Consider the following 27540-nt stretch of genomic DNA (forward strand, 5'->3'; position numbering starts at 1 on the left):
TATCCATAAGTATATATTTATATATATAATGATAAAAATCAGCTTGCATGAGGGTCATAGTACATTTACTTTGAAGTTATAGCACACATACTATAAGCAATTTACAGAATTTGTCATGATTGCATATACAGGAATTGCAAAATGAATTAAAATACACTGAAATATAGAACACTCATAATGTATGACTATAAACCTCCCAGGATTGACAGGGATTGGCCATAATCAGCACTTGCCACCAGCGAACAAGAACTGTAATCAAGAAAAAAGAAGAAAAATCCAAGAAAAAGGAGAAAATAAAAAAATTCTTTGTTATTCCTTATTTAAAATAATGTCTTCCTTGTTGACCTGCAGTGTTGATGCTTTTGTTCTTGCTACCAAAAGGGGGTTTTGTTTGATGATAGTTTATGTTCTGGAGCTTTTTGATCTCTGTTCACTGCCTGCAGATAATGGGTCCTTTGTGGGAAATCAGTGGTATCCACAGTAAGTATTTACTATACCGATGACGTCCAGGCCAACCCCTGAGCAGTCGATGAGATGATAGTTTTAGTCGCCAATGAAAGGAAAGGAAAAAAAAAAATAGAGCTTGCTGTTAGAAAGTGTCCTATCACTGCACGCTAATTCTCTTGAAATAAAAGACCAGTGATTTGCCAAAGAAAATATTATCAACAAAGCGTTTGATAGCCTCTTCTTGTATGCGTCCAGAAGCAGGCGCTCCTATGTAGGTAATTAGAGTACAGTGGGTGCAGGGTGGTGCTTGGAGTTTAGGGTCAACTTTGCTGTCCGCTCCGTAGATTTTACAGGCCATTTGCTCTTTGCTTTAAGAAGAGAAAGTGATATTGGAAAAAAGTCAGCACTTTAGATTAAAGCAAAGCACCCTTCACAAAGCCACAAACAAGAAGCAGGACAGAAAGTCCATGGCTTGTAGCTATCCTCGCACCTGCGGAAGAAGTTATAAGATATTCGCTCATCTTGAAGATTTCCAATGCTCCTTATTAGGCTGTTTTAAACACATACATATATATATTTAATTAGCTCGCCAGCTTTGCTCTGATGCTCATGAATGTCTTGGCATGCACTGCAAATAACAACACATACAAAGGATTTCAGTCCCAGGAAGGTTTTGTCTGTTTTCAAACAATGCCATCCCATGGCTGGGAACACTGAGAGAACAAATCCAAATACTTAGCCTCAAGTGATTCCTTGAGGATCATTGCCTATCTCATTTGGTGTTCCCGTACTGGTACGTAAAAACACACCCCCTGTTTTACTGCTGTATAAGCATAAAATCACAGGAGCTTAAACAAACAAACAACCCCCCCCACAAAAAACTGAGAGTAGCAGGCTTCTCAAAAATAGGAAAAATGTGCTGTAGGTGGATGCATTTGGACATTTACTTTTAAAGTGAGCTCTTTCTTGAAGTACTATCTTGGGTAGATTTAAAAAAAAAGTAAGACCTTTCTTATTGTTTTATCCTTGAATCTAGAAAAAGTTGGTGCTATATGTTAACCAGTTTGATGAAAACATTTCAAACTATATATAAAACCAGCACATTGTACTCCATGATTGCATTAATGTACACAGCTATGACTTAATAAAAAAAAAAGAATTGGAAATTCTTGAAAGAGCACCAACATTTTCTCAGGGAAGAAATTAAATTGTATCTTTGCATTATTTTCTTCATATGTTTTATGCAGTAAGCTTCTGGCTACAGATGACATAGTAAACACTTTTATATTAGTAAAAAATAAAAATTGTGATGAGGCTCAAAGCACCTTCTTTTTTGTTAATTGGAGAAAGGCTAAAAGAGTTTGGAGGGGCTGAGTGGGGACATTCTATGTTTCGGATATTTCAGCTATGTCATGTTCAGGCCCACATTAGCAAAGATAAAAATCATGTCTGAACCCCTTGTTCTCAAAAAGCCAGTGTACATATAGCACAAATATTCAGGGCTTCTATTAGTAGACACATATTGCTATTTTTCTCTTAGGTCACTTTAATGTTGTCACTGATTTGCCTTCTGAGTAAGTAGACAGTGTATGTACTATAACATCTCCTCATAGAAACCTAATCACTGCGGAGCAGAGGTTAGTGGTGGCTATCTGGAGAGTGTTCCTTTATTCAAGCAGGGTGACAAGTTTTAAAAAATACAAGAGTGATAGTTCAATCCATGTGTAGCTCTAAGTACAGAGGAGCAAGGAAAATATATACAATCTGTTTAGAACAACTAGCATCAGAGATTTCCAAAATTAAACATGTATTCTTATTATCTTTTGAAAAGAAAATCTTTGACAGGGATTCATTCGATGGGGGGAGGGAGAAAGAAAGAAAAAGAAATTATTAAATGGCTCCCTAAATAGACAGTGATGCCTGATTTGACACAAAATATGTCTGGTATTGGATAAACTTTTAGTAATGCTCAAAGCAATAAAACTTCGTAAAATGATTTGCTCTCTAAAATGTATTTTGTGAAATAATGGTTTTCTTTTCAGCATGGGCATTGCAGATTAGCTCAGATTTGCTGCAACTGTGCCATGTCTTAAATGGCTCCTTCCCAGTTAGACAGTTCCTTCATGGGAAACACCTGACCGATCTTCATTCCTGTAAGATGTTAACGGAGTAACCGCTGCTTTTGATGCTAGGAATGTTTCCTATCATAATATTCCAGCATGTGCAAGTTAAAGCATAATTTACATGGGTACTATAACTAAAAAGATACCCAATAATAGTTCAAAAGACACTTTGAAGCTACTCAAATTTTGAACTGCCATCAGATATGCCATATGCTGTTGCAACACAGTACAATTTCCCTTCAGATTATAATCATCCATTCACTCTAGGTGTGTGTATTCACAAGCATATTTTTAATTAAATGGAAGCTATTTCTATTTGGACAATTATAATTTGTATTCTATATATTAAGTTCTGAAGCACATCTATGTTGCCATCAGGTCATTGATTTTCTCTTTCTGTTTTTTATTGATGTCATGAATGAAGAAAGATTCAGTCTTTCATCTCTGACACTCCATAGACTTTTATACAGTGAAATCTGAGAATCTAAAATGCTGTAATTTGTCCTGTGTAATTTTAATGAATAATCTTCTAGCCATTCCCATTCTGATGTATACTACTTTCACAATATCATTATCAAACCTGCTATGATTTATTCTATTGACAAATTAAGAAAAAAATCTTTCTTGTGACAAACTTTGGCCCCTCATCATACTCTGTGTTGGTTTTCACACATAGAAACAATTTACTTTTGTGTCACACACAGAGTTAGGATTGCTGTCAGGATTCCCTGAGTTCTAATTTCCTTGTCTGCCTTTCACTTCTGAGATTCAGAAAAGACACTTATTACTTCTCTCTTCTAAAACGAGCATCATAACTGCTCATGTATGTGAATTACCGTTTTTTCCCATATTAGTATTCCAGGGATGGTGTTGTAATAGGATTGCCTGCTTTGTTTTATCTGCTTTCTTTTGCTCTATGTTGAGACCAAGCAGGACAAACTGTCATCCCCTAACAGAACTCTCTCCTGTCCTGGGATACCTGCTGTCTGTCCATCTGCTCCCACTGCTTGGTGGTCAGCTCCCTTGCTCTCAACTTCAGCAGCACTTTCTTTTTGCTTCTACACGGCCTTTCCTGGCCTGCCTTGCCCCACATTCGCTATATTCACATTCCATCTCGCTGATTACCCTCTTCACTCATTGAGAGCAAGGACTGACATTTTTAACTGACATTTTGAACTGCCATCAGATATGCCATATGCTGTTGCAACTTTTTTTTTTTTAAGTACTTTCAGTGTCAAAAACAAGGCCTTGAGACTTTTAAAACGTTGGCCCCAACATAAAAAGCCCCGTGAAGAAGAAAGCGAGAGGCTATTGTCTACATTATGTTTAGAAAATGTACAGGCCGTGCGCCTACTAGGGCGGGCGCTTTCTCTCAGATTCCAGGGGCGGTTTGGAGACGTCTGCCACTTGCACGCTGATGCCTTTAATTGGATTTTATGCTTAAAGCTTTTCCTAATGCTCTGTCTAGTGTAGTTCCCCACGTCTTGGTGGCAGAGGAGGCATATTCTCCATTTTGTAAATGGTAGACTCTAAGAAGTCTTCCCTGAAGTCTACACAGCACGCGAATGGACCTTCCACGTCTCAACTCCCTGTCCCGGCAATGGCCAGTGTCGCCGGCGGGACATGACAAGCCAGTGTTTCTCAAGAGAGTGTGACATATGAAAGTCTGACCAAAGAGAAGATATTATCTTCACTATCGTTATTATTTCAGAATATAACAGAAATACCATGATTTTTTTTTTAAAGTAAGATTAAAAACAATCAAAGCACTGTCGTCCAGAAACTGTCGTCCAGAGACTGTCCTCGGCAGTCTCAGCAATCAGGTGAGAAGCTCCAGGCTTGGGGTAGCACCTGCGGCAGCATCTGCGGGGCTATTTCTGCCTGAGCGCAGGATCAGCCTGTGGGAAGTGGCCATGCGTCCCTGGCAACGCGACAGCCGTCCCGCCCACCCTAGTCCCCTTGCGGCTGCGGCTGCGCAGTGAGGGGCCAGGCCGCTCGCGGAAGGCCGGTGCGCAGGGTCTTAGAGACTCCGCACAACCTGCACCTCCAACGTGTAGATTAGGAAGATGTAACACCCACTCGAAACGACTCCTAGATTACACGGGTAATGCGGTAAAGCGAGGCCACGGAAATGAAGAAACAGCAGTACAGTCGCCACAGAGCACAGACCTGGGGCTTTCTGAAATTCCCCCATGTGTTAAATCAGAATGTGAGATATCTGCTTATCTTTCCAGAGAAAATGCACCAGATATAACGTATTTCAGTGAAAAGAGCAAAACTAGTTTGATATAAAACTTAACTTTTCCTCAACTCTGAATCGATAAATATTGAATATAAAAACATTGTCAGTCTCTTGGTTTTCCTAAACATTAATAAGTTTGCTCACTTGTCTTATGATGTAACAATATTTTGAACTTTTCATATTATAAACTTTTAGAGTTTAAAGATTCCTCTGAACTCTAGACGTGACTCCACTCCACCGTTCTGTAGACATCTCTCTCTTTTTGTCAATACTACCCTTTCCAACCTTTTTGATTCCGATTTGAGGGTGAGAGACCCAGAAGGCTTAAGCTGATTGGTCAAAGTTCCATCTTTAGTAGGTAACAGGGAGGGAGTGAAATTAGAGCTCTTGGCTATGAGGAAAGGTCACCCAAAGAGGAGGTGCCGCTATTTACTTCAAAGTACTAAGTGGAGAGTTGAGAAAACTACCTAATTTCTCCAACATAAATTTTACCAGTTCTTCAAATATTCACCTTCTCTTGGTTTTGAGTAATTTCTTATGGATTAGTTTCCTATGTGAATTCAACTTTTAGTGGGTTCAAATACAGGTACAAGCAGCACTCAGCCTCATAGAGATAATCTTGACTCTTGGTGGGCTTTTTCTCTTTGTCTTCTTGTTTGAGTTTCTAGTGGAAAGGAGCAAGAAGAAAGAAAGAAAACAATTTCTTTCCCACTGTGGCTCTCTGATGAAAGATTTCATAATTTTTACATGGTTAAAGTGAATGGTAGTGAGGCTCAGTGCAAGAACAAAACTAAAACTGGATATTCTCTAACTGTAAAAGTTGCAAGAGTCAGGTAACTCTTTGCCTGTGAAGAAGTCTAGTTTATTAAGAATTGAGTGTCCATTACAGCTCTTCAACCAGACATCCACATAACTCTCTTTTATTACAGATGCCTGCTTTCAGAGCTGAAAATCACTGTATGGGAAAATCTCAGCTAGCTTTTAATGCAATTTTATTCAAGTTTGCACATACTAAATCACTATTTAAAGGAAAAGCCAGATAATAGAACGATTTTATCCTATAATTTTTTGAGACCAATATCTTTTCATTATAATTCTTATAGGTCCAGTGCCAATTTCTTCCAGAAATACATTTTTTAAAAGAAATGTGTCTCATTTTGACCTAATACATAAATTACCTATTTCATGCACCCTAGCATGCTGGCAGGAGCTGTTTAAATTTCCTTTCTTGCTTTCCTTTAGTCAGCAAATTTATAGCTCTATTCTAGTTATGAGGCCTCTTACTATAGCTAGGGGGAAAATGCAGTTGCTATGAATGAGGTCTACGTGACAAGGCACTGGTGTGTTGCCCCATTCACCAATGTTCCAGGCTCTCCTCCCTCTCATAACTGATCGCTGCAGCCTTCAGGGATTTCTACCTGTGCAGCTACTGAAGAATGGACACCAGATAATGTCGTCTCCCTCCTGAAAAGGCCATGGTACATCTTAAAACAGCACTTTTCATTGTAACTTGCCTATCCTGGTAAGAACTGGTCTTGTATACATGTGGTGATGATTATGACTGAAACACATTTTTTTAACTCATTATTTCTTTACCTTTGACCACAATCCCCTGGGTTACAATAACCATATTATTGATAGGGAACTAAAGGGGAGAGCAGTTTTGTAACTTGTTCAAGTTGAGGTAACCAGTAAGTGTGCAGTCCAAGTTCTGTTTGACTCTAGAACTAAGTTGTTACAAATGAATTTGCATCATAATTTCATCTGGCCATTCTTTATAACTGAAAAGTCCGAATGCCACCTATTAAAAATATATAGAATTAAGAGAGATTTTGAGAACAATGAAACATGGTAGAAAAACAAATAGAATATTTTCAAGAATGATGTTTTAATATCACCTACATTTAATAGCCATTTCAATGCATACGTGGGAATAATGGATAATTAGTGCTCTGTTTACTGGTTATAATATGTATATATAAATGATGCTAAAGTGTTTGAAAGTATTTACTCATAGAGTTTAAATGTGTTTCCTGCCCGGATGCTTTCATTATTAATTAGCAAACTCCTTTTTCATAAGTAGGTATAGTATACATCAATCCAGACTTTATTTGAATGATCAAAAATTCCATATTAGGAATTCCACACAAGGTTCTGTTGCATGGGTAATGTGAGGAAAGGTGAACTTTACTAAGGGCTTCCAGAAATGCTTTCAAGTTGGGAAATGCAAAGAGGAAATTTGGAGGACAACTAGCACAGATGTGGGATGGCTTCCTTTCAGGGACACACCTCCAGCCCTTGGCCTAGAACATCCAGGACAGATTGCTCTGAATTGGGGAAATAACACCCCACCTGGTGTTATTCACTGCTAAGTGAAGAGCCCAGAGAAATGTATTTTAATTACTTCTGAATTGAGAAAGTAGGAGACTGCTTGACTGAGTATTTGAGCAATTGCTTACCAACTGGTCAAACAGAGTATCTCTTGTCACCCACTCATCACATATCCACAAGGGCAGTGACATCAGAGAAAAGTTTCACATCCAAAAAGGAAAAAATCTTTTTTTTAAAGAAATGCCAACTGAGGAAAAAATAGAAGGAAAAGAAAGGGAAGGAGGGAAACACAGCTGCAAATATGTGATTTTAGTTTCTAGATATCTTCTATATAAATTAAAAGTAAAGAGATCATCATAATTTATAAGTATAGTAATTTGCCTAGATTAAAAAATAATTTTTATTATTCAACCACATTTGATTTTGAGAAGAAAATTATTTCAGGACCTAATGCCAATAGAATGTACAAAGACATCAATTATATGGCCTCAGAAAACATACTTGTTTTAACACAAAAAAATCCTTAAGATTTTTACCCATATATTTCAGACTTTGTGGCAATGGTGTTACTTTTTTCTTAATCTAACTATTTAAAAATTTTCTGAATAGGATGGTATATAAATTATCTTCATAATAGAAATTCCTTCTTAACTATCAGAAATAATTAGAAATGTTTGAGGAAAGATTTTTTAAATTCATATTTTATTTATCAAGACACAAGAATAAAAGTATAGGAGTAAGCCATGGCCAAGGACTGTTCACTAAACTTCCTACACACAATTTACCATTAAATATCATTTTAAAGAAATTAATATCATTGCTGTCATGAATTTGCAGTGAAGGATGGTACTGTGAGGAAGAAACCCTCAGGATCCTGACGAAAGTACAGCTCTTTGGGAGACAGGCAGAGAAAGAAAGCAGGCCAGAAACCAAATTGCATGATTACAGCCACCCCCTTCCCACACCCCTATAAATCCTCATGACCCTGACAAGAGTATAGCCATCCTGGGCTAGGGACAGTTAGGGATGGAGAGCAGGTCAGATACCAAATGGTGCTGTCACAGCAACCCCTTCCACCCTCCTGAAATGCTTTAGGGCTGGTGTTCCTGGGAAGGGTCGGGATTTCCTACCCTGGTCTGGGCTGACACTAGAGGTACGGCCTTTTTCCAAGATTAACACTTTTGCAGACGGTGGTAATTCTAAAATCAGTCTCTGATACAGCATCGTTCACTCTGCAGGAAAGATGACTTCCCTCGCCTCTCGTGAACCCCTCCCACATTCCAACTACACTAATAAAAGTTCCTTGAAACTGTGTGAGTGGGGTCGACTTTTGGTCAGACTCCATTCTGCTCCTTTAAAATAAAGCCTATCCTTAATCTGTGGAAAGGCTTCCTCTCCTTGCAGACTCTGGCTGGACTCTATCCCCAAACCTCTCAGGTACAAGTGATATCTTCTAATCTCTGACTTAGGTGTTCTGAGGTTGTATTGACCAAATTACATAAAAACTTACTTATATTCTTAGTAGTGACATTATCCTAATAAATGTTTTGCACTACACATAAACCAAAACATAATTTTCTATCCCTAATCATTTATTTAACTCTAATTATATGCACAGTGCTAGGTGTTGCTATAACACCTGATACAAAAGTATCAAGACAAAATTCATATCTTCAAAACCCTTATCATATTTTCAGATGGTTTGAAATAATGACTTTTAAATTTTTTTTTTTTGTATTTAGTCGGTATGATTCTCCTGCTTGATTTCTAAACATAGTATTTTTCAAATTAACTATTTATGATGTAGAAGTGACAGGGATGCCTTCATAGCATACACATTCATTTAATGAGACAAATAAAAATAAAATATTTTATAAATGGCTAAAGAAGATGTTGCTCAGGGTATATCCACAACTTAAGACCTCCAAATAAAGCAAAAAAAAAAAAAGTTAACCTCATAACAGACACCCTCACTTCACAATGGTTTATATTTCAAAATTTGAAATATTTGACTGTATTATTTAATCTTCACTAAAATGTTGGTGTCTGTGAAGATAATGCAACTGCTTAATTTAATTTCATCTTTTTAATTTTTTCTTTTCTCAATAGCTCCATAGTTTTCAGCTTCATGGAATGAGAAATCCTAACTTATAGCTTTTAGTATTTGCTTCATTTCACAAAGAATGTTAACTGTACTGAGGCTGTTTTATATCTATAGGATTCTGAATTCATGTGAAAATGCTCTCTTTGAGTCTGTTTTGAAGCAGTCATATAAAGTAAAATGTGGTTCTTATTTGTAAATCTTCCTGTGTGTTGATGTCTCCAGACCCCAATAATAAGGTGTTACTCATCACTTGATCTCCCTAGGTATTGAGGCTGTGTGAGTCAGATCACAGAAAGGAAAATGATTGCATAGTATTTTCACTTGTGGGCTTTATAAGTGTTTGATTTATCTAATCAATATACTTTCATGAAGATCACATCTATTTGCTTAGAAAAACAAAAAGAATAATGGATGGTCAGATTTTCCACCCAGTCCCAGGAAATAAGATACAATGTTCTTAATTTTAATGCTATTATCAATTATGGCTTTCTTAACATTATACACATATACACACACACAAATATGTTTTGCAGTTTTGGGCTGCAATCTGCCACTTCCAGTATGTGGGGCCCTACTTTGAGCCACAGGCACAACCCCATGTGTATATATTTTTAAAATTTTGTCATAAGCTCCATAAGTACACAGTATTATTTTATTTTATTTTCAAACATTTTTATGTTTGCTAATTTACTTTCTCTCTTATGCCTTTATCATTTTTTAATCCAGAAAATTTAAAATTTTCCTTTTTTCCTTGTAACAATTTTTGTAAATCTAATCAAAATAAATAAAAAATTAGGCCAGGCATGGTGTGGCTCATATCTGTAATCCCAGCACTCTGGGAGGCCCAGGCTGCTTGAGCTTTATCATTTTTTAATCCAGAAAATTTAAAATTTTCCTCTTTTCCTTGTAATAATTTTTATAAATCTAATCAAAATAAATAAAAAATTAGGCCAGGTATGGTGTGGCTCATATCTGTAATCCCAGTACTCTGGGAGGCCCAGGTTGCTTGAGCTCAGGAGCTTGAGATCAGCCTGAGCAAGAGTGAGACTCTGTCTCTAAAAGTAGCTGGGCATTGTTGTAGGCACCTGTAGGTTCCAGCTACTCAGAGGCTGAGGTAAGAGGATCACTTGAACCTAGGAGTTTGAGGTTGCTGTAAGCTATGATGACACCATGGCACTCTACCCAGTGGTCACAGAGTGAGACTCTCTCATAAAAAATAAAATAATAAATAAATAAATAATCAAATATCATGCCTTATCCTGACTTCTGCTGTACATTTTCATACATTTGTTCTTGTTATTTTTCTATGCACATAGCTCAGACTGATTTAATGTTTTATATGCGGTGTATATAAAACTTTAAATACTTTGCAATCATTTTCCTCTCTGATCTGACTCACCAAAGATTTAGTTTTGTATGCTATGTATTTTCACTAAAGATTACACATCAAGCCATTTCTAATGTCATTGAAAATTCTTTCTAGAAGCTGCTTAATAGTCACTGTAAGTGTTAACACATTCATTGGGGAACATCCCTATTCTTGATCCTTTGAGTATTTCCAGTGATAAGAAACATTCTGTGATAAACATTCCTGTTTATGACTCACTACCGATCTCTTTGGAATTTCCTCCCAGAAATATACTTTCAGAGCCACGCCTGTAGTACTATCTAAAGCCCTATGACTAATATTTTCTGAAAAATTTTCTTTCAGAAGTCAACTACTAATTCACTGTGTGAGTGACAATGCAGCAGAATTTCTGATTCACTGTAACCTTGGTGATACTTGTTGATTTAAAAAAACTTTGACAACATTATACCTAACAAGTGCCAAGTGATTTTGATTGGGACTGCATCAAGTTTATAAATACCTCTAAAAACCTTGACATATTTATAGTTCTGACGCTGGCCATCCAAAAATATAGCATGTTAATACATTTATTCAAACCTGCAGGCTTTCAATAAAGTGTTCTAGTAGTTAGTAGTCTTTATATCTTGGTACTTATTTGTTATTTTTTAAAACTATATATTTTAGATCTTTTTCTTGTTGCTACTATTGATGATTCTATTTTATGCCTCCAATATATTTTACTTTTATATTGTAGTTACCTAGAAGATTGACGTAAGTTAATACCTGTATCTTGCCTTTATTCATACTACATAATCACTTTTGATATCTCTAAGTGATCTGTAACAGGTTACATAATCATAGCATCTGTAACTACTGACTTTTTATTTTCCTAAATATGAAACACAAATATATCCTTGTCTGTTGCTTCACTATTTAGTTACATTCATTCAAATTAAACAAATGTTTATAACTTCACAGTAAAATGTTATTTTCCTTTTTTTACTTTTAGCAATTTTTTTTTTTTTTTTTTAAATAGAGCCTCAAGCTGTCCCCCTGGGTAGAGTGCTTTGGCATCACAGCTCACAGCAACCTCCAACTCCTGGGCTCAAGCAAGTCTGCTGCCTCAGCCTCCCAAGTAGCTCGGACCACAGGCACCCATCACAATGCCTGGCTATTTTTTTGGTTGCAGCCGGCATTGTTGTTTGGCAGGCCTGGGCTGGATTCGAACCTGCCACCTTAGGTATATGTGGCTGGCGCCTTAGCCACTGGAGCCACAGGTGCCGAGCCATATGTTAGCATTTTTAAAAATTAAATCATAGCTGTGTATAATAATGCATTTATGGGGTACAATATGCTGGTTTTATATACAATTTGAAATACTTGCAACGAACTGGTTAACATACCCTTTCATTTGTAAATTATTTTGTAATTTTATTTATTTATTCATTGATTGATTGATTTTTGAGACAGAGTCTCAAGCTGTCACCATGGGTAGAGTGCTGTGGCATCACAGCTCACAGCAACCTCAAACTCTTAGGCTTAAGCAATTCTCTTGCTTTAGCCTCCCACGTAGCTCGGACTACAGGCACCTGCCACAATGCCCTGATATGTTTTGTTGCAGTTGTCATTGTTGCTTTAGCTAGCCTGGGCCATGTTTGAACCCACCAGCATTGGTGTACGTGGCTGGCACCCTACACACTGAGCTATGGATGCCACCTGTAACTTTAAACCTTCAAAGTCTCATGTCTCTGATTTTGTGCTAATTTCCTCATATTTAACTTTTCTTTCTGTTTAGCTCTTTGATCAGAGTTTATTTGTATATTCATGGTACTATGTTTCTTTTGGCAAAGAAATTCTTGGTTAATATTCTTTTTTAAATTCATTAGACAATATACTATTTTATATAATTTTAAAACTTTCCAGGCTTATTTCATTTTCTTTAATTTTTATTCATATTTGTGTTTCTTTATTATCCTCTTAAATCACGGTTACTTAACAACGTATTTTTACATTTGGTAGGTAAAGAGGATGAAAATTAGCCATTGCTGAGCTTACTCACGTGCTGAGTTTACTTTACAGGATGTTTAAAATTCATTAGCTCACTGAATGCTGAAAATGGTAAGTATTACCATACGAGTTTTATAAATAAGGACATTGAGGTTCAGAGAGATTTTGTGAGCCCCTCATTCAAATAACAAGCTACATGGTGAGTCTAGGAATCAAATCTGTGTTTATCCAGCACCACACACTAGGACATTTTCATCATTAGTTTCCATTCCAATTTTATTTTTCTCTCTTTTGAAGACTTTTAAAAAATATTCTCACTTGTTTGTTTTCAGATGTATTGTTAATTACTTCATGACTTTAAAAATTCAGAAAATAATTTTTAAAAGCTTGAATTTAATTAGATAACAGCCACATTATAGAATTGTGGCTTGTAAATACATGTTCTTTATTAAGGTCACAGTTTAAATTCTTGAAAAGCCTTTGGAATTTTATTGTGTTTTATAATACAGATCTAGTAACAACCTGGGGTATGACAACTGGTAGCTTATATGTTATGGTTACGTGGAGAGCAACTTATCATCAATAAATGACATTGTCATAGAAGAAGAAAAGAAAGCTCTGGTAAATCCTAAGACTAAGCCAGGAATAAAGACCCTGTCTCCCTTCTTTAATTCATCACTTCCACACACCCAACAAGGAAAATACTTGCCTAGGAGAACCAGGTGGTGTAGATCAGAGGTCTCCAAACAGTTTTGCACCAGGGACCAGACCACAGATGAGGGGTGGGGAATGGCAGAGCCATTAGATTCCAGGAAGGAGTGTAACCTAGACCCCTCCCATGGTCAGTTTATAGCAGGGTTCATGCTCCTATGAGAATCGAATGCTTCTGCTGATGTTGCAGGAGACCAGGCCCTGGTGATGATGCCAGCTATGGGCATTGGCTATAAATATAGATGAAGCCTTTCTTGTGTTTGCTTGGTCTTACCTCCTGCTGTGTGACTGCATTTCAAACAGCTCTGGGCTTGGGGACCACACGTATGTTCCATTTGCTCTCATCACTTCATTGCTGACAATAATAATCATATACAAGCCCAAGCCATCATAGTTTTATTATTACAATAACTAATTACCATGTATTGAGTTCTTATGAAGCCCCAAAATTATATGTATATAATTTTATTTAATCCTCCAAATCTTGTGAAGAGTCTACTGTGCTTTATGTTTCAGGAATGAGAACAGAGGCACACAGCCACCAGCAACAGAACTGAGATGTGTACCTGTTGTCCCCCACTTGTGCCAAGCACTGTTACCTCTGGTGGGGACTAGGCAGAGCCAGAGGCAGGTCTGTTCATGCCCTCCACAATCCTTTGTCAGGCTGTCAGTGGTGGAGGTGGTCCTTGGAAAAAGGAGGCTTCTCTTTTAGGATCTGTGTTACTTTGACCGACAGAGGGAGGTCTTTCCAGCATGTCCCAACCCTGTGGCCATCTGTCCAGGAAGCTGCTCCTATGGCAACTTCCTGAAATCACAAGCACCAAGGAATCACCAGAGACAAAAGTTTAGAACACTGGCAAATTCTGCTTCATGTTTCCTCCATTACAGAGGACCTGATAGTCCCAAGTGGACCTGTCACACGGCCAGTGGTGACTTAAGAAGCTACCTAGCCCACAATTGGGCCTTGTTATTATAGGCCCAAATTGTTACTGAATTTTCATGAGTAAAGTTAAATGCAGTTTATAGGAGAATTTAATCATTATAGACTCTTAATCTACATAATTCTGGTTTAAACATTGCTCCAGCAGATTCCTTGGCCTGATGATCCAAATCATTGCCTCAAATCTATTTTTCATATTATTCACACTTGATTTACATAGTAGCCATTTAAGTGATAGAATTACAATGATCAAATTAATTTAACCTGTGTAAGCAGCCAACTTGGATCATTTATACCAAAATCAACATTAAGGTCTGAATTATATCACTGACTAGCTGAAACCATTTCCTCATATATTAAATCAGGCAAACAAGCTCCTACACCCTCAGCTCCTCATCTCCCTCCTCCTATCAGCTATGAAATTCTGTTTCAAGATCACTCCTGCTGGATGAGGCCACTGTTGCAGAGCTGCCACGGCCATCACAGCTGAGTGACTTCCTTGGCATGTTGGCTTCTGACAACCATGGCCTATAAGCATTCAGGTTCACCTCAGGGTGAAAATGCAATCACCACACTTGGGAATTCAGACAGTCAGCACTCCTGCTGAGTGGATACGGACTCCGCACATGGAAACACCTTTAACCATGCCCAGTTTTCTTACAAATACCAGCTGCTGAGCTCAGAAGTAAGGTGAAGAGCTTCTAAAAAGTCCATCTCCATCCTACAAAATCTAACAGCAGAAGAACAGAGTCTCTAACAAAGTGTTTACTAGCGTGGCCCACACAGACACACATCTGTGCATCATAGGAAATGAAACAAATTTGTTTTTCTCACCCAGAAATAAAGTTTTTAAAGCTAAGGATTCTTACAATTTCTGAAAAAATGCTTATTTCAGGTGCTAGGGAGATGCTGACTCAGTGGGTATGGGGTGGAGTCTTGGAATCTGAACCTTTAGGAAGCCTCTAGTGAGTCTGATATAGATTGGCTGTACTAGTCAGTTTCAGAAACTCCCTTCGAAAGTCTTGATCAGCTCTGAAATAGTAGCAAAATTATCTATTAATGATAACATAATTATAAACAAGAAAATGAAAACATGAGCTCTCTTTGTTCAAGAAAATACTTTGAGGAATGCAGATGCAAGTTATAGTATTTGTAACCACAAAACCCTAGGTGGGTGTCAGCCAATCTGATTCGCCTGAGACTGAGACTATTCAATCCCAGAATGTAGCCGAGAAGGAAATGAGGAAGGGACAAGGTGTAGTAAGGGGTCCAAAGTAGGTGTGAGTAAATGGCTGGCGAGAATGGATGGGAAAACAGCCAGTTCTGAGGAAGAGATTAGGAAAGAGCATTAAGGAACTTGTGTTGAGTAGGAATTTAGCAACCTGGGAGAGACCCAGACAAACAAAACATCATTTGCAAAGTTACAGAGGTAAGAAAGTATCTGAAAACATTCAGGATCCCAAGTAGGAAGACTGCATGTGAGACACAAGGCTGGAAATAAGCCTGCAAAATTCAGTGGTGGTGCTCCAGAAATCATGATGACTCCATGATTCATGATCTACTGTGATATGTTCCTTGTATTAGAATTGAAACAGAGGAATTATTAGAAACTACTGGAATAGATGAGGCAAGTGAAGAGAGTTTATGTTGAGAATGAAACTAGGATTGGTGGAGCAGAAAAAAATGCAGTTTTCCTGGGTGTTTTAGGGAGACAATTATTAGGACAGGTCTATGAAGCACCCGACAGAGAAGGAGGTATGAACATTTCAAGTTTTCCTCAAGACCTGTGATTGTGATGCAGTTATTAAAAGAATTTGGGAATACAGGAGCAAAACATTTCTTTTTGGTCAGAAAGCTAAGATAATAAATTTGGTTTTGAATTGTTGAACATTAGGTGCCCAATGGGGGTATCTTTTGTTGTGGACCAAACCTCCGGGCAACCCAGTGTCTTAAAACTACAGTAGATTATTATCTCTTACCCAGCTGTTCTCTGCATGCAGCTGGGCACATTGGCTCAGGCTCCTTCAAGCTGTGATGAGATGGCAGCTGGAGCTTGGTGCAATGAAGGTAGGGTACTGGAGGTCCTTGCTCACATGTCTAGGGCCTTGGGTAGGGCTTTATTCATAAAGTGGTATAAAGGTCTATATATAGCTTATAGAGTGGTTGGCTTTTAAGAGCAGAGTCTTCCAGTCCCTTTAAAAGCTGTATCTGGAGTTGACAAAGCATCGCTTCTTCATACTTTTTTGGTCAAAATGCTCACAGGCCAACTCAAGCTAAAAGGGAAGGGACATAGGCCCTGCATCTCAGTGAGTGAAATGTGGACCAGAGTCCAGTCATCTTAATCCTCCATAGTGCTTGTGGGACCTCTGTGTGGTTTTGGGGACAAGAGTGAACTCAAGTTGGGATCCACAGAAAGAAATCAGAAACAGAAAGGTTAATGGACAGTTTTCCAAGGTAAAGTCAGGGTTCAAGACCATGGGAATGGAAAAGGGAAGACCAGGGAGTGGAGAATGGGAAAAGAACTACATTTAAGAGAGGAATTTGAGTAAGGAAGCCAAAGAGAAGCATGTGCTCAGAGCCAGTGCACAGGAAGCAGCCTGTGAAGGTAGGAAGTGTGTGGCCGGGCAGCAAGAAGGACAGAGACTGCCCAGGAGCTGGGGAGGAGGAGATGGAGGGCTGTGGGGACAGAAAGAAGAGACACTAGGGGCTTATAAGACAGCATTTGGAATGTGACAAGCCAAGAGGGTGGAGAGAGAGACTTGGGCATGGGGAGTAGGAGCTCAGCACACAGGGCCCCGAGGGTGGCAGGAACCTGTGGGCACCCAGCAGCGTGGTGTTCACAGCTCTGCTTGCCTGCTTGTAAGGGTGGTGAGGAGGGATTAGTAGACAAGAAGGAAGGCTGAGAGAGCAAAGCAAGGACAGCTGAGGTTCACCAGGGAGGAAGTGCCTGGCTTCTGAAAGGATTGGAGACACTGAGTGCGACAGGGAGAGAGAAGCAGAGAGTGGCTTAGCACACTGGGGTGTGGAGTAGGGAGCTAAAGGAAATCTCTGTTCTCTGTGCAAAGAAGCCAAAGGTTTCATTTTGAGGAGACCTTGTGGCTGCTCTCTCCGAGCCTCTATTGGGCACAACTCTTCAGATCAGATCATCTCGTCCCTCCCCTGGGTGACCTCCCTGACATCACCAGCTAGGAGGAGGAATTCTCCCTTTGTGGATCACCCATAGGACATGCCTTTAACTTTTAATTTCAGGTATTGGTTTTCTCAGACATTGTTTTTAAAGGCATTTTCTCTCTTTCTGAGCTTCTTGTAGTTGGAGACACAAGGGGAGGGTGTGACCTGAGCAACTCTGGACATGGCAACGAAACTGGAGAGGGTTCCAAGGAGCTGGAGTTGAGACCCTCTGAAGGGATAGCAAAGCCAACTTTAGTCTGTTTGGTTAAGCATTTTTCTTCATTATTTACTTTTACCTGTTGATTAAAAAGTGGAGGTAGAATTAACATAATTTTTAAAGTTAAAATTTTAATTTATAATTATGAAAAAATTTATACACATGGAAAAACATGTTCAGGCAGGAAGGGACAATCATATGTTCACTAACTTTTGGCAAAATATCTGGTAAAGATATAGGACTAGCCATACTAAACACTAGACTCTATGTTATTCTTGTGACATATAGATAGCAAGAGACAATCCTGTCTGTTTTCTTTTTTCATGTAAATTTCTGCTTTAGGAAAACTGGTTAATTGTACAACAATTTTAAGATTTTATATAAAGCTATATTCAGCTAATATTTTCCTTTCATAGAGACAGAAATTCTTTGACAGAAAAATAGTACAAATTAAGAGTTAAGTGTTTCAGGCTAAATAATTTAGTCAGCGAAGTCAAAGATTATGATGAAAATAAAAGTGAAGACTAACCAGCTTTTGGGACAGGGATTGATATTATGGTGTCATATATACAATGGGTAAAGCTTCTTTGCATCAAAGGATAAAAGACATAAGGCTGGTACAATTTAACTCTTGGCCCATAAAAGCAAGATCTTAATTTTTATGCCTTGACCATGTTTTGCTTTCAAGAATGACAATAAAAAAAGATACATAATAAATGGGATTTATAAATATTTTGTTTTCTCACAAACTAAAAGGAGAAGGGAAGAAGTGTTCCTCCCACTTTTGTGTCCCTATGCCTGGATATGAGTTCCTTGAAAGAATGTGGAAGGTGAATGAATGAATGAATGAATGAAGCATGGGTATTGGAATAAGCTTTATTTGAATATAATCTGAAAATTATCAAGCAAAGTTATAAATCAGAATGTGGGTATTATAGTGATAATATATAAATATCCACACCAGATATTATATTACATACAATACTTGTGCAAGTTTAGGAACTTACACAAAGATAGAATGGGTGGCTAGGCCACCCCAGCCTTGGAAATAGAAGTTAGAAAATGTAGATAAAAGTATGTAATGTATTTTCCAAAATTTACTGGGAAAAAGATAGAAATTAAATATTTCAAGATATTTCGGATTGTTTGCTATAAGCAGATAATTTTAGTGAAAAGCACTTTCAGTAAATACTGGCTTTCATGAATCAGCATTTCTTCTCTCCTTTCACCCTTAACTATAGAAAAATTTTGTATTTAAGAACAAGGCTGGTGATGAGATGGAAAATGAGTAGTCATTTTTTAAAAATTGCTATAAAAGATATCTAGAGTTTACCACTTAATCTCCAATCATAGTGCTAAGAAAGAGATATTAAAATAAAGATATATTCTAGAGTGTGTTATTTAACCCCAAAAGTAATTAGAATATTCTAGAAATAGATAAAATATTGTACTTTATTCTTAGACTCTTTCATTTAGAATAGGTAATCTGTTTGATTCTATTCCACAGAACAGATTTATGATATCTAATTTGGAATAGTCTATGTAGGCTAATAAATTTGGCGTTCTCCTTAATTAGGTTGTAAATTGTCTGCTGAGGCTACTCTGTAATTTTACATGTAGTGTCTGGATTCTTCTTTTGATAATGTGAAGGAAGAGGGGGCAGTGTCTCTAAAGAGGTTAAATCTTTGTTAAATAATGGTTACAAAACTGTGGCTAAGGTGTATATATGCGTATGGACACACATATGCATATTTTAGCTAACTTGATTTAATCTTTTAATTTGGGAAATGAAGGAGATGATAAAAGAAAGCTAAGCCATCTATGCATCAGACTGATATAAATGTCACGCTGGGATAGTTGCACATCTGCATTCAAAGTCACAGAGACCCTGAGCCAAGGACCCTACAAATCTACAAATCACATACATGAGGACGTAAAGCATTAGGGGGAAACCTGTGTTTGCATATATTATTGCAAAAGCATTATTCACAAGCAAGGACTTAAAGATATGTATGTATGTGTGTACATATATATATATATATATATATATGCACACACATATGTATATTGATACACATTTCATTTTTGGTATATGAGGGCTGTCCAGAAAGTATCCCACCATATCATATGAAAAATAGAGACATACATGGTGGGATACTTCCAGATAGCTCTTGTATGTATTAAATATATGTCTTTGATCAGAATATCAGAGGAGATCTCAGAAATCATCCTGATAAAGGGATCATTTTTTTTATTTAATGGCTAAAGAGACCTTTTATATTAACAGTATAATTTTCTATTACTCAGAAAATTACCCTCTATTACCCATAGAAAATTATCAATGAATAATTCTTCAATGATAAAATGTAAAGGGAAAAACTTAAAGAAGGTTAAATTAAATATTTTTGTGCTCCCTTCATCTTATAGTATCATGTCAAGTATTTGAGAAAATCCAGGCAGCTGCGGGGGTGTGCGTAGGGTACTGCTCATTCCAAGAAGTCTCTACACCCAATCAAGGTTAGAACTTACATAAGCTTCCCTGACTGAATGATTGCATAAACAATGCCGTTAAAACAGCTTTAAGACTTTTATAATACACTCTTGTAGTTTTGAAGTGTACCTTTGCGTTGTGCACATTAGGTGAGATCCCACCAAATATCCTCCCTCCGCTCACCCTCCTCTCCACAAAAAATGAGTGAGGTGATGGTTTGTTAGTTAGTTTAAGCATTTGATAACATTGTATGTCAAATCATCACATTGTACCCCATAAATGTATTCAGTTATGATTTAATAAAAATTAAGTGAAAAAAAAACAAAACAGCTTTAACTTGCACAGCTGCCTTACCAAGCACGCACCTAAGCGTCTGGACTGGCATGGAGTCCGCTGTGGGGAGCAGCCTGTTTCTCTCCTTGCCTCGCCGAGCCTGTCCCATTATCATCACTGTCACACAGGAAGCTGAGGTTCCTCCTAAGGACCACAGCCCTCAGCGAATAGCCCTGCTTCCTTCCAGCTATAGGCCACTGACTGTATAGGGCATGGCGTGTCTCTTTTATTTACATTTTGATTAAGTGAAAGCCTCTTAATTTGGGGTCATTATCAGTACATAAATCTATAGAGAAAATGAACATCCATTTGTAATGTAACCGAAAGTACATGATTTGTTGTTCTTAGAAAAAAAAAAAAGAAAGTCCCTGGACAGGAAGCCCCTCCGGTGCCCAGCCGGCCGGACTCACGTCCTTTTGAGCTAGTCAGCTCAACTCCCGGTGCCACACGTCTCACAACTGTTACCAGCGAACTGCTCTCCAGTAGTAAAAACCAGCATGTATAAATCTGCCTACAGTTTTTGACCTTTCTGTGGAGGGTTTCTGAGTAGTAAAATGAAAGGCTCAAAACGGGTTTCATACCTGATTGCGGACTTTGTTTGGGGATTTTGGCTATGGCGTGCGGACTGGAGGTGGAGTGCGCGCGGTGGTTGGCGGGGCTGTGGATGCTGCCAGGGGCCGCAGCAGACACGTTCCTGCGAGGTTTTGCATCTTGCAGCCACATGGGTGAGGCCTCAAAGGCCTGCATCCTGCGGGCGTGGCTGTGGGCGTTGACCTTCAGGTAGGCCTGGGCCTTGTGTTCCTGAAGCTCCCCGTAATTGGCATCGGTCACCCTGCACTCATATAGGCCTTCATCCTTTTTCCTCACTTTGGAAATCTGAAGCTTGTGGGAGATGTCATTTCCTTGGACTTTCACTGTCTGAAAAATTGCGGGTAAAAAAACAAAGAGCTGCATCAAATGATTTTGCTCCCATTCTTTACCCTGAGCCCACTAGTGCTGGGAAATTAAAGGGTCTGAATGGCCGCATAGCCACAGCCAAGGAGCTTTTGTTTCCTTGATGTCGAATCTGAAGGTCTGACTTCTCTTGTTTTCCTATCGACTGGACTCACGGACTCAGGGGACAATTCCATGCAGCCCTGCGTTCTAGTAGCAGCTCCCATCTCTCATCATGGGATTGATCTCCGTCTGGTTAACCTAGCTGAACACAGCACCAGCCAAGGAGGCCACCTCTAGGGGCTTCCAGCATGGCATCTTCTCTCTGGGCTATACACACATTTCCCCAACTTTCTGAGAAATCACAAAGACATTTTGTTGATCCCAACAGTTTGAGTGTTGAGTGCACTTTTATCCTCATGGTGGGATGACTACTGAAGACACTGTTAAAATAGCTGTATATTAAATATTTTTCTGCTCAATTTTTTGAGGCAGTCTACCCCACAGTTGTAGGGTGGCCCAACTCGGGGTACAGATTGGTCCCTGAAGTCTCACTCCCAGACAGGAGTGAGTATACTCCCAGACAGGAGAGGGATTTCATGCTACAGGAACTTGGGATGCTAACAAGAAAACACAGGTTTGATTTTCAAAACTGATATTGGTTTTCTTATTTTTGTTTAATTAATTTTTATGCCAGGTTAATAGCATGATGGACAGAATGAATGTTTGCATAAGACATTTGGGATTTAGGATTTGACTGACTTCGAAAGAGAAAGAAAAATAAAGGAGGCAGAAATTTACTTATTCTGCTCTGCTAGTGGCCATTGCACTTTAAAATAGCCATAACTAATTAAGAAAACCTGAGAAGTATCCATCTGTGTTTTATATATAGTGACTGCTATATATACCAAAGACTCCCAACATTTGAACCATTATAGTATGTTTTTATCTATATGCAAAATTATGTATAAATATATTGATACTACAAAATAATGGAAATCAATAGTTTCACATATATTTTAGGTTAAATCTCCTAATAAAGTTTGAGGTAGTCAGAACATTTGTTATTATTATTATTTATAATTATTATCTCATTTTATGGTTGAGTAAACTGAGGTTTGGGGGAGTTTGGGTCAGTGATTATCAACACTGTACATTAGAATCATCTGGGGAGCTAGTAAAAATTACACTCTCACCCTGATTAATGCAGAAACATTAAGTCTGCATCCAGTGGGTTGAGCTTATGTCAGTATTTTATAAAAGCTGTTCTGGAGGGCAGTGCCTGTGGCTCAGTGAGTAGGGCACCGGCCCCACATACTAAGGGTGGCAGGTTCAAATCTGTCCCTGGCCAAATTGCAACAAAAAAATAACCAGGCATTGTGGCGGGTGCCTGTGGTCCCAGCTACTTGGGAGGCTGAGGTAAGAGAATCACCTAAGCCCAAGAGCTGGAGGTTGCTGTGAGCTGTGATGCCATTGCACTCTATCGAGGGCAACAAAGTGAGACTCTGTCTCTAAAAAAAAAAAGCTGTTCTAGAAAATTTAAGTTAATAATTACTGGTTTAGAATGTATGTTCGAGGCCACACTTTGGCTAAACTGGGGACCAACTTCCCTTTGCATCTGTAGGTATTAAAACTCTTTTCAACTCACTAGATTTTATGACTGTTAGGTACAGGTAATAGACAGTACTGGTAACAGTTGTGAATTTCTAGGTCAGGATGTGCAGGGCTGTTGTTGCTGGTCTTTAGATAACACGAGGATGGGAAATAGTGACAGATGAAGGGTCAACCAGCGTGTGTATGTGGAAATGAAATACTAGAGGAAAGCACTATTCATCAATTTTATCAAGAAGTCTTTTCTAACATTGTCTGGACACAAGTTTCTGTGATACAAGAATAATTGAAATTAAATATTCATAAAAAGTCAGTGTACTTTATGAGTTATAAATTGGAGTCTCATGTTTATATATTTTCTTCATTTTCTATTTCTTCCATGTTGAGATCACACATTTAGGTCACAGATTTGATTCTGTATTCAATGTACTGATACTTTTAATTATGATGTAACCTTAATTTTGTACTGTTTTATGGTTGTGCAAACCCTCAAATTAATTTCCTTTTAAAATGTCATTGGGTTTTTATATTTCTAGAAACAAATAATAATAATAAATTTATATTAAGACAATTTCCTTCTTTTTAATCATATAACTATTTCATTTCAGTAATGAAAAACTTGTTTTTTATTTATCAAGTCAAGCAATATTATTAATATTTGGTGATTTTACAAGGCTTGTGGCTTCATTTAAGATAGAGCAAAAAATATTTTCATTTTCTATACAATTATTAAAAGTAATAGAGAAGTACAAGTTTGTTTTTTCAATAGGTCAACCTCCTCCAATAATGGTTTTATATTTTATATAAGTTTTTGGTTTTATATTTATATGATTTTGAACACCAGAATTGGAAATATTGGACATTGTGAACATTATAAATGACATGCAAAACTGAGTTTTTATTTCTTTACAATTTCAACATCTTGTTGGATGCTGAATATTTTTCCTACATTAGCGTTTTACTTCCTAGTAATGGAGAACTATTTCCATAATTTATATTAACATTGCAGAGCTTCATGTAACTGCTAAAAGTGCATGAATGAAAAGTGTCACACAAACTCTTTTTAGAACAAAATGATTCTCTAGTTAATTGTTTAGATGTTGACGTGGTTAAAATGTGTAATTTTACTTATGGACTCTAAATTTGCTTCAATTTTTATGTACCGAATGAGGTAAGAATCAACTGGCGCTCATCCTGCCTTTGCAAAGTCGACTTTTCCCGAGACAGGGAATAGCGGGGCTCTGTTGGGCCTGCGCGACCCCCGCCCGCGCGGGGACACTCACGCTGATCTTGGTGCCGTCGCTGTCCGGGTCCCTGTCGCGGTCGGGTAAGAGCTCCACCTGCGGGACAAGGACGCACTCGCTCAACCGCGCGTTCCGCGTGCCCGCGCCTGCGCGCGGCCCAGCCGAGGGAAGGGGGCGCGCGGGCAAAACCCGCCCCACCTCTGCCCCGTAGCCCCTCCCCCTTCGCCCCGCTCAGGCTGCACCCGCGTGACCCGCGTGCCTCGGCTAGCAGGACTAAAGCGGGTGTGGACGCCGACGCGAACGTGGGGACAGTTTTCCCGGGCAGTCACTGCGTGGCCTCGGGGTCGAGTCTGCAGACTTTCCTCTGCTCTCAGCCTCGCTCGCCACCCCTTTGCTAAGCTCTCTCCCTTCTCCGTTACTCTGCTTCCCTCTTCCCTCTTTTCTCCCCTTCCTCCCTTTAGCCTTCTCAATCTCCTTGGCCGAGTACCTGCTGCCTTCTCTCCGCTCTCTTCCCTTCCCTTCCACCTCTCTGTCCTTCCCTCCTGTCTTCCTTTCCCTTTCCTCTTCTCCTTCCTTCCCTCCTCTCTTCCATACTTCGTCCCCTTCCCCCTTCTGTTAAAGGCTTAGATCCGAACTGGGACGTGGGGCGGTGGCGGGGTGGGACCTGGAGACCTCCCACAGGGTTCCAAGCGGTCCCTCCTCCGCACTCCAGGACCCGGGAAAGGGGACAGCGACTGTCCTGGGATATGTCAACACTGTAGTGCCACCAAGGACATCTTAATAAAAAAAGCAATATTCAGAGGAGGAGGTTATTCTCAATTTTAACCGGAAAAGACGTAACATCGTGATTTCCTCTTTGGGTTTAACTTAGCATCACCTGGACAAATTCCAGTATCCCTGGGGGTCGCTCACCCCAGAGGAGGTGCGCACGCCCCCAAGGAGCTCAGGCGCCATCCCTGGCCCTAGGCCCTGGCTGGACACTCAGAGGACTAGGCGAGAGAAGGGCAGAGATGCAGGGAACCTTGCGGGCTCTGCGGCTTAGCTACCTGCGCGCCGGCCACTTCGGTCCCCGGCTCAACGTCCTCTGGTGCTCGCAGGAACCACCACTGGATTTCCAGATATACCGAGGCGGAGCCACTCTGGAAAGCGCAGGACATCTCCACATTCTGCCCTTCAGTCGCTGTCACGTTCCGTGGAAACTCGGTAAATTTTGCTGCAAAACAGAAACGCATTCTTTTGGAAAACACACTCCATGGCTCCTTCCACCATCTCTTTCCTTGAGAGCTTACTAAATTTTTCTTGGACTTAAAAAAACAAACAAACAAAATAAAAACCCAGCACCCAAACTCCTCCGTCAGTGACATTCCTGACTTTGGCTTGATCCCCAAGTCCCCTTTTTGCCTCTCTCCTTTGTTTTGGTATCTTTCCTAAATCACGCTGTTGTTGATCAAGTCCGGATCATGGAAAGGTTAACAAGCCTGCCAATAACTCTCCCTGTTAGCCAAGCTGCCGACAGTTGGAGCTAAATACCTTTCGTCAGACTGCAGTATTCTACAAAACTTACCGAGAAATGCAGGGAGGTACAATTTAGAGAATCTGTCAAGTTGATACATGAGGAGAGCATCTTGCCTCTAAGTTTCTGAACAATCTGTGACTAACTAGATGTTTCATATAACCGAATGGATCATGATTATCTGCCACAATGCACATTCCTGATAGATCACAATAGTTATTGGCAACAGCAGGGACACAAGCCTACAACAGTGAAACAAGTTGCACACTTTGTAAGCTGTGTATATTTCTTTCTCTCCAAATTAACCTTTATTTGTTCTCATCAAGTCATTGTATTGTAAATTGCCCTACAGCTTGAGATGTAATGATCCAGGCTTGTTCAGACGGAAAATTATTTTTAAGTATCAATTGAAATTCCCCCTACCAATTTTCATCACCAACCTTGCAAATGCTAGTTTGCAAGATTCATGGGGCCATGGCAAAACTCAGAAAACTGAAATGTTTCTTTTCTTCGCGTGGCATTTCTTGAATGTGGAGTGCTCTTATCTTGTCAACAACATGGTTGTCCTGATCTTGTCTAATGGGCACTTTGCAAACAGCTGATAGCCCTGTAAAAGTAGTCCTGGAAAAATCTGTGGCTGATGAGAGTGCCCAATCACAATGCATACTTAAAGAAAGGAAGATTGTGGAGACTGCACGACTGATTTAGGGTGGGTGCACTGCCCCCCCCCTTTTAAAAGAGGGGCTTCATCAATGTCTCTTTTCAAAATTTTATGAAATCCCAAAATGATCTCTAGTGAAATGAATTGGCATTAATATTTAAAGGAAAGTGAAGCTATGCAGAAAGCATTGGGGTCTGAGAAGGAGAAGGAATTTTCTGTTCATGCTGGAAGGAAGAGGAGGGCATTTCTGCTTGCAAAAGTGATGCAGTCTTTTGGCAGCAGAGATGTGATCTGTTCATGGTGCTGAAACGACCACTGCAGCCTGCGAACCCTGAACAATTGGATTCGGCAGGCTGCTGCTGCTTGTAATGCAAGTCGTGCCTTTTTATGGGTCCTCAGAGGAGTCTGTCCTTTGATAAGCACACATACAAATGAAGTCATACACGGACCCAGAAAAGAGAAACTACACCCAGTCTGTCCACAGGAGGGAAGAGAACTGGCAAGGAAAAGGCCCCCACATCCAGTTCTGTTTGTTTGTGATGATTATGTATGCATGAGTGGTCACCCGGTGCGTGCACGCAGATAGAAAGCGCACACACACACCCCCCTGTGTCTGTGCTCACCGAGGAGCCCACCTCATTGTCAGGCACCAACTAGATTTTCTCTCAAACCTAGCATGCTAACAGTTCAATAAACTTTAAAGAAAAATGCCAAACAGAGCACCGTTCAACAATCTAAACCCACTAGTACTTGCTAGGAACCTTATTACATCTGACTGTCCATTCTTTGAATGTAGGGATCACACACACGCACACACGCATACCCCGCGAGCAAATGCATGCTTGCCGTTGAACACAGACTTACCTTGAGAAGAAAGCCCTTGTTGTACATATAACGCGGAAAAGAAAACAAATCCGACATATGCCAAAAAGATCCCCATCATTCCAGTAAAGGGAGGGGGTCACATCAATGTATCCAACAGCCAAAAACCCCTAAAAGAAAAGAATGCAAGCGTATCAGAAGGCTCTGTCTCAGTGCCTTGGACACGACACCGACACCGACACTGCACACATCCTGCTGCTGGCCGGGCAAGGACTGGCTGTAGGGAGAGGG

At 39.4% G+C, this 27540-nt stretch overlaps 1 protein-coding gene across 2 annotated transcripts; it reads right to left on the reverse strand.

Moving 5' to 3' along the window:
- Positions 1-27540, reverse strand: VSTM2A (V-set and transmembrane domain containing 2A). Of its 2 annotated transcripts, none has more exons than XM_012805898.1 (5): positions 27292-27540; positions 25300-25466; positions 24293-24349; positions 21047-21383; positions 1-815 (listed from the first exon to the last, which is right to left on the reverse strand). In XM_012805898.1, exons 1-5 carry the CDS (start codon positions 27368-27370, stop codon positions 727-729), a joined length of 729 nt encoding a protein of 242 aa, XP_012661352.1. In that variant the 5' UTR covers positions 27371-27540; the 3' UTR covers positions 1-726. The 2 variants fall into 2 exon arrangements, with proteins under 2 accessions (XP_012661352.1, XP_003791045.1); XM_003790997.2 differs by having other exon boundaries at positions 1-937.

This window comes from Otolemur garnettii, unplaced genomic scaffold (assembly GCF_000181295.1).
Source record: "Otolemur garnettii isolate 467f Iridium unplaced genomic scaffold, OtoGar3 scaffold00045, whole genome shotgun sequence".
NCBI classification, from domain to species: domain Eukaryota; kingdom Metazoa; phylum Chordata; class Mammalia; order Primates; family Galagidae; genus Otolemur; species Otolemur garnettii.